The sequence below is a fragment of the Mizuhopecten yessoensis genome, unplaced genomic scaffold, assembly GCF_002113885.1.
Source record: "Mizuhopecten yessoensis strain PY_sf001 unplaced genomic scaffold, ASM211388v2 scaffold11091, whole genome shotgun sequence".
Taxonomy (NCBI): Eukaryota; Metazoa; Mollusca; class Bivalvia; order Pectinida; family Pectinidae; genus Mizuhopecten; species Mizuhopecten yessoensis.
In genome coordinates, this window is record NW_018408875.1 from 176,637 (window position 1) to 185,126 (window position 8,490).

The 8,490-nt window shown below is 37.3% G+C and overlaps 1 protein-coding gene across 2 annotated transcripts in view; it reads left to right on the forward strand.

The window, feature by feature from the left end:
* LOC110465597 overlaps positions 1-4,913 on the forward strand; it is a 17,380-nt gene extending 12,467 nt beyond the window's left edge. For both annotated transcript variants that reach the window (XM_021521535.1, XM_021521536.1), the window contains exons 9-11: positions 418-586; positions 2,946-3,004; positions 4,692-4,913. In XM_021521535.1, coding sequence (XP_021377210.1) covers positions 418-586; positions 2,946-3,004; positions 4,692-4,907 — 444 coding nt within the window. In that variant the 3' untranslated portion in view covers positions 4,908-4,913. The remainder of the gene's footprint in view (positions 1-417; positions 587-2,945; positions 3,005-4,691) is intronic.
* The last annotated feature ends 3,577 nt before the right edge of the window (positions 4,914-8,490 follow it).

Below are 8,490 nucleotides of genomic sequence, written 5' to 3' on the forward strand. Positions count from 1 at the left end.
GGGGGGGGGGAGGGGAGACAAAGAACAATTATACTTTAACATGATGCTGCTGTAAAAGAAAGGAGATATTAACCACTTCTGGTCCAAGTTTAACTGGAATTAGATGAAACTTACTAATTCTGGTCCCATTAAGTTTACATAAAATTGGTTAACACTTAATGTTTCTATCATTAACTGAAAAGGAAATAAGTAGCAGTTAAAACATCTTGTTTAAGTTTAACAAGAAGTCAACAATACTTACCTACTTTTACCTAAATAAGTGAAGAAGGGTAAATTTGTACTAATATGAACTTAGTTATGCAACAGGAATCTGATTTGTACCACAATACATCTTGAAATTGAAAATGATACAAAAATCCCATCTTCAGATAATATCTGACCTAGTGGTACCTGATACATGTTTGTTTAACATTTCAGGAACTTGGCAATTTATTGCCAGGTCATGACTTTGTCATCAACCTGTTTGGGAAGAATATCAGCAAGGTCGTGGACAGATGTGTGAAGGTCATGGGGAGAGTAAAGATTAAGGTCTATAGATGCCTGTATCATAACTACAAAGGACGCTGGAAACCCGACCTGGCCATAGGTGAGAAGTGTTACCACCTCTGTGATAAAGACTGTGTTACTCAGTGTATTGTAGCACAATTCATTATACCTCAGTATAACATACTTCATTTTGACAGGTGATGGAAGAAAATATATACCATAATTTCTTGCATATTACCCACTGCATTATATTGCCCACACACCTCAAAATATCATGTTTAGGAATAAAGTTTGCAGACTGCTCGCTCCAGTAGCTTGCCCGCAGGTTGTCTGGAGGTGTTTTTGTTACTTAAATTTTACAACAGACTGTTCCTTTATGAATTGGGAATTCATATTTTTATTGAAATTGGGAACAATTCCTCATTTTTTTGGTCATTGATTTTGAGAAAATAAGTCACTTTTTAGCTCGGGGAAACAACCTGTATTTGGCAGTAAAACTGAACACAAAAACATCACTGAATTCTGCTACATAAATTTTTTATTATACACAAAGAATATCAGGTTCTTTTCCATCGTCATGACAGATCAGTTTTATGTAGCTCTCAGCTGTACTGATTTTGCTATGTACTAAATTTTAGGAATCAATGCTTCAAATAAAGATATACTTGTGAGTTTTTCTACTTTATACATCATCGATATGATAACAGTTCCATTCATTTTTTTGATTTAAGCAGAGATGGCGACTGGTAGACTCCCATTAATTTATATTCACCCCTGCAGACACATTTGAACTCAAAGGTTGGAATTCAAAGGTCGGAATAGCTCATTATGAAATTTCAGGGGTGAATGAGTCAAGTACTCCACATATTCACGGCAAATTTCAAATTTCACGGCACAGTAATATGGAGGTCAACAAGTGTGTTGTTATATATATAATGTAAATGCATATTTGATGTTAATGTTCATAAAGAAGAAAATCGAAAAAGCATGAAAATAAGTCATGCAGTCATACATGAACATTTGTTTTAAAAAAAGGCCCTTAATAGATTAAATTTTAGGACAAAAATATAACATCACAAAAGGGCAATAAAGTGTTTTGGGCAGGCAATATGATGATCCTGAGCAGTCAATATGAAGATCCTGAGCAGACAATATGAAGATCCTGGGAAGACAATATGATGATCCTGAGCAGTCAATATGAAGATCCTGAGCAGACAATATGAAGATCCTGGGCAGACAATATGATGATCCCGAGCAGACAATATGATGATCCCGAGCAGACAATATGATGATCCTGAGCAGGCAATATGATGATCCCGAGCAGACAATATGATGATCCTGAGCAGACAATATGATGATCCTGAGCAGACAATATGAAGATCATGAACAGACAATATGATGATCATGAACAGACAATATGATGATCCTTAACAGACAATATGATGATCCAGAGCAGACAATATGATGATCCCGAGCAGGTAATATGATGATCCCGAGCAGGCAATATGATGATCCTGAGCAGACACTATGATGACCCTGAGCAGGCTATATGATGATCCTGAGCAGACAATATGAAGATCATGAACAGACAATATGATGATCCTGAGCAGACAATATGATGATCCTGAGCAGGCAATATGATGATCCTGAGCAGACAATATGATGATCCTTAGCAGGCAATATGATGATCCTGAGCAGGCTATATGATGATTCTGAGCAGACAATATAATGATCCTGAGCAGGCTATATGATGTTCCCAAGCAGGCAATATGAAGATCCTGAGCAGGCTATATGAAGATCATGTGAAGACAATATGATGATCCTGAGCAGACAATATGATGATCCCATGCAAACAATATGATGATCATGTGTAGACAATATGATGATGCTGAGCAGACAATAGGATGATCCTGAGCAGACAATAGGATGATCCTGAGCTGACAATATGATTATACTGAGCAGACAATATGATGATCCCAAGCAGGCAATATGATGACCCAAAGCAGGCAACATGATGATACTGAGCAGACAATAGGATGATACTGTGCAGACAATAGGATGATCTAATGATATTTTGACAAGACAAAGAAAAGAAAATGTTGCTAGGTGTATTGTTTTATGTCATGTGATGTGTTCTATGATAATTATAATGAAGTATAGTATTATATTAAGTTATAATGATAACTATCTCAGTTAGGTTATAAAGTCACTCTGATTACATGTCATTGAAGAAGATCACTCCACTTTTGGTTTGTAAAATATCATCATATTGATGCTTTAGGTCTTGCATTACAATATATCTAACTATTCATTTTATTTAACTATTCATTGTATTTAACTATTCATTTTATTTAACTATTTATTGTATTTAACTATACATTTTATTTAACTGTTCTTTTTCTTACTAATATACTGAAAAATGAGGAAATTTTGAAGTTTCTGATCTTTCCCTAATTCAGGTTTCAATGCAGGAATAGCAGCCTACCCATCCTGGAGAGATACAATCAGGAAGTTAAAGGTAGGGAGTTATACATAGAGGTTCTCCAACGGTACCGGTGGTTTACCATCCTATACCTGTCTATCTAACTCAAGCTTGTTCATTTTCAAATTGTATAAAGACACAAGGTTTACCGTTTACAATTTGAAAAGTTACTAATGGGAGTTAGATAAATTAAATATGATAATCAAACTTCATGCCTTTGAGAACCTTTTTCTCCCACAGAACGTTCAGATATTACATCAGAAAACCATTTGCTTCTCTTGCGAATTCATTATTCCTGTTTCGGATTGAGGAAACAATTGCGATGAACTATGATGTCACAAAGGAAGAAGTCATTGCAAAGCAATTTGCTACTTTACATGCCATAATTAGAAGATTGATCAGTGAAATTACGTCCAGGGTGTTATCCACTAGCGGGAAACCAAAACCATTTACCAACACCTAGCAGGTTTATTCAATGAGTTTGGGAATAAGGAAAGCTTTGATGATCGAGGTAGAATATCAAGATGGACACCTATGTGAGATATATTCAGCTTTGATACCTTCCACTTTGTAGTTATGACTTTGTACGTCTTTGGGCTGTCCCATTCCTGTGTTTTGTCTATAGTAACATGTACTAAGGTTCTACACGATTTGTCATGAACCCCTCCACAGAATTAGTTCATATTTGAAACCCTAGTATGGTAACATCAAGTTGTACACCAGATTACATGTTTGGTTGTCATTGGTCAATGTTAAAGGTCAAAGGTTACACTTGACCAGTTTTGAGGTAAAACAATTGTCTAGACGATATCCCTTGAACCCCTCAACAGGTTTATTATATATGTTTACTCCATAGTTTGGTAACATCAAACTCTTGGTTGATATTATCAATTGTATTATTTACTTTTAACTTTCAAATTCTTTTTGAAACTGTGCCCTCAAATGAACTTAGCTGTTACAAAGACGTTAAACACAATAAAACCAAAACCTTCTGAAACGTTTTGGTCAGGCTGTGTGCACTTACCTGGTACATCATACGTAAAAGTATTTATTGTAGCAGACTCAAACTTTATTATATTATCAATAAACATTTAACCCCATTGATAAATTGGTGCACTCACAACATATACAATAGAACACAGTATACAGTGTATAAGAACTTTGATCAGTGCAATATCTAAAGTGCAAAAAGCACTCAAACTAGAATACTGGCTTCAATATATATTTTTATAGTATATGAAATACCCGGTAACTCAAAATGCAAGGAAAATATCGAACAATGTTAAACAATGGGAAGTCTAAAAGAGCTATTAGTTCGTATATTTAATTATAAATAGTTTATTACATTGATCTGTTCATTCCTAAGAAAAATAACATTGACTGCCAACAATGAATTATTTAACATTTTTGCAATACGGCATGTGCTAGTGAATTCACTTCTACTAAGACTGATTACAAAATATTGATTTGTTTTGATAGTATGATGAGTGAACATATAAAAAAAACACCATTGTCATGGTTACACAGGCGTAAAGAATGTCTTGGGTGCGACTTCATACCTGACGTGTAGTTCAATTATGTCATAAATTGATTTTCTGTAGTCTTTAAGAGAAAACACAGCTCGTTGCAGCTGCATGGGATCATAGATCAGATTACCAAACTATGATATAAAATTTTGAAAGAAATTCCAATATGTTTATATAGTGCCTGATGTTTGTTTCAGGATGAGCAGATCCCAGCCTACTTCACCGACTACTGTCACTACAGCGCTGACCTTGGTCGGGAGGTAGTGAGGGAGGGGTGTTATCTGGAGACATCCACACCCTCCGTGAACCCGTTCAGGAGTCCGATGAGGCGTGTCTGTGAACAACACCTCCTGCCATGGTTCAGTAATGCCTTCATCTTTCACCTGATCTACTCGCCCATTAAACAAAGCTGACACATACCATTTTGTTGATTATTTTTCGGTGAAAGCGGGGGATATTAACTTGGGTTTGTCTGTCTGTCCGTCCGTCTGTCTGTCTGTAACGCTTCGTTTCCGTGCAATAACTACAACACATATTAACCGATTTTCCTTAAACTTGGTCACAGGGTTAAATACCTTAAGGGCTGGACCAAGTTCGATCACCACTTACAGCGGACCCCATTTGGCGGAGTTATGGCCCCTTGAATAATGAAAAACGTCATTATCTGCCACGCTTCGTTTCCGTGCAATAACTACAACAAAATTAATGTTAACCGATTTTCTTCAAACTTGTTCGATTTTGATGAAAATGTGAATGTAGGGATATTAGAGGACTGCGAATAAAACCGCATTAGTTTCGTTACCATAGCAATCACACGGAGGTTTCTGATTGGTTGAAATTTAGATATTGTTTGATTTTGATGAAAATTGGTATATAGTGGTATAAGGGGACTGCGAATTCAACTGTATAGGTTTCGTTGCTATAGCAACCACATGGAGGCTTCTAATTTGACGAAATTTAGATCTTTTTCGATTTTTATGAAAACTGGTATATAGGGTTATTAGGCGTCTGCGAATAATACCGCATAAGTTTCGTTACCATAGCAACCACCCAGAGGCTTCTGATTCGTCTCAATTTAGATATTGTTCAATTTCGATGAAAATTGGTATATAGGGGTATTAGGGGACTGCAAATTCAATTGCATACGTTTCGTTGCCATAGCAACTACACAGGATTCTGATTGGTTGCAATTTAGAAATTGCTCAATTTCACTGAAATTTAGTATGTACATTGTAGGTGTACTATGACAATGCGATCCTTTTCTGATGCATCTTTGCGACTATGGGGGCAGTTTGGGGGACATCTGTAATAGTCCCCCATTACAATTAGCACTTGTTATACCATGACTGCCTTCTATCGGTCTTTGCCACTTATCCCTAGCGCACGGAACGTCTTCCACACAGACTGGACTGGGAATCCACAGCAACCCACTTCTATTGGGAATAGCCAAGTCACCCATCCTCGTGACTGGCAGGTCTCGTTAAGCTTGTAATACTTAGCGCTTTTTCTCTCGTGAGAGTCATCGCATCTCTCTCATAAGGCACAGTCAGTTCTATCATGATGATTGTCTTGTCTTCGGCTGTCCTACACCATACCTCAGTCACGTGTGAGATAACTCTCTCACTACACAGTCACCTAGGATATAACACTAACACTACACAGTCACATAGGATATAACACTAACACTACTCAGTCACCTAGGATATAACACTAACACTACACAGTCACCTAGGATATAACACTAACACTACTCAGTCACCTAGGATATAACACTAACACTACTCAGTCACATAGGATATATCACTAACACAAGTACGACATCTGGTCGCAATATTGTGTGGACTACATTTGGGAAGACTTAACGCTCGCCAAGGTCTACCGGGATCTGCCACAATGAACCGTCGAGCAGTCTTGCTGGTTTGATGAGATGCTGGTTTGGGTTTTCCACTGCTATCTCTTTCAGGCGTCCTTTCTTGATCACCATGCATCTGGACGTCTTCGGCTTGAATTCCATCCTGTCCCAATTCAGTTTCTTTTAGTGCAGATTGTACTTTTACTCATAGTGCTTGGATGTGTGAAGTGGTGGTGATTGTCATGTGATCCATGAATCCTCTGTTTGCTGGTACGTGGATCCCTGACTGCATTCTGGGTCCTCTCGTCTCTCTATCGGATGCTCTTTAACGACGAGGTTCATTTCCATTACATACAGGATTTGAGAAATGGCGCAGCCATTTGCAATGTCTCTCTCTCTTAATCTTGCCACTTTGTCGTTTACTATCGTAGCAGGACCTCACCAGATTCCACAGAAGTAGTCGTTGACGATCTCTCTGACATCTTCTGGGACGTGGTAATCAATCTGCCGTAGCCATCCGGATGAGTTGATAAGGAACTTAACCATAAGCGTTGGGCAGGTCTAACCACACATGCGTCAGGTCACCTTTATTCTCCTTGGTCTCCCTTGTCAACTGGCTAATGACATTGACATTGCTGATAAGAGTACAACCATATATCCGATGAAGCATTCCAGATTGTGACCGGAGAATCGAAAGTGTATAAAAGGAGGGTGTGGTTCCTATTGGGCAGAAGAGCAAGGCCTTAAAGGGGAAATACATGTATGTTCATTTTAAAATTAGCAATAAAGCAATGATTTTTGACATGGAGCATCCCTGGGCCAAGGAAGGTACTCCGATATTTCCTAGAGTTAATTACCTTGTTCCACTTTCAAGTTCGCGTCGGCCAAATGTGTTAAAACCTGCAAACAAATTCAGTAGTGATCCTGGTGTTTAGTTGGCTTTGTTGAAGGGCATCAACTTTGTTCAAATACCTTGACCGACTTCCTAGGTCACAATGGTAAAATATAACAAACAATTAGAGCAACTTCCTCCAAAGGACCATAAGAGGCTTGTTTGCCTGTGAGACTGTCTCATTGTTCAAAGAAATGACTTAAGCCCACGTTGAACGTCACACAAGTACAATCTGTTAGAATCTTCCAACAATGTTCCTTAATATGTAGAGTATTCACATTTTACGTGCAGGAGGGAATTGCTTGCTATAAAGTTTGTTTAAATACATTTGACCTTGACCCATTTTGAAGGTCAAAGATGTATGATGTGTTTGCTAACAAAATCGATGAAAATATGTGATCAATACAGGTATGTTGAACCCCTTGTTTACTCAGTTTAGGTATTTCCATCGTCAAAACCGAGTGTTTATGTTGCGTCATGAAAAATTGAGAAGCACCTGGCCTACATTTGTGACATTGCCACGTTTAACGTGGTTTCACTGTTCGTAGCACCCATCCACCCATCCCCTGTTCGACGATGAATGGTATATAATCTATAAGTGTACATATGAATACTTTAGATCAAAAGGAACAGCTCATTATTACTTGACTTGAAATGAATATCGTTAAGGAGAGCCATTCATATATAAATATCCGTCTAAGTTATATTAAAATTCTTATTCATACACATTTTATTATTTTGTAAATCTAATTAAAAAGGGGGTTTGGTGCGTGAGATTTATTTATTTACATATATAACGCTGTATTGTAGCTATCATATTCGTTTACCTATTATACTGTCCTCTCCTTAATTGACAGCCTGAACATGATGTTTCACATCATGACAACCTTATATTAACTCTCTTTGATAGTCCAAAAATACCAGGAAGTAATAAGCACTGGACGAATCAATATTTCTTTGGCGGTCTCAATTTGTCATTTTCTTTATTGCAGTTTGAAAGTAATGATGCTTGACAAAAAAGCATTATTTTTTCCTAGCGATCATAAATAAGTTGGTATGTGACAACCTATACTATTGCATTCTATATACGAGCTTGTCTGAATAGATTATATTGATCACATGACAAGGGGTGTCCTCAAAATGAGGAATATATATATTATATAGATACCTCTAACACCATACCTCAGTCACATATGAAATAACTCTCTCACTACTCAGTCACCTAGGATACAACACTAACACTACTCAGTCA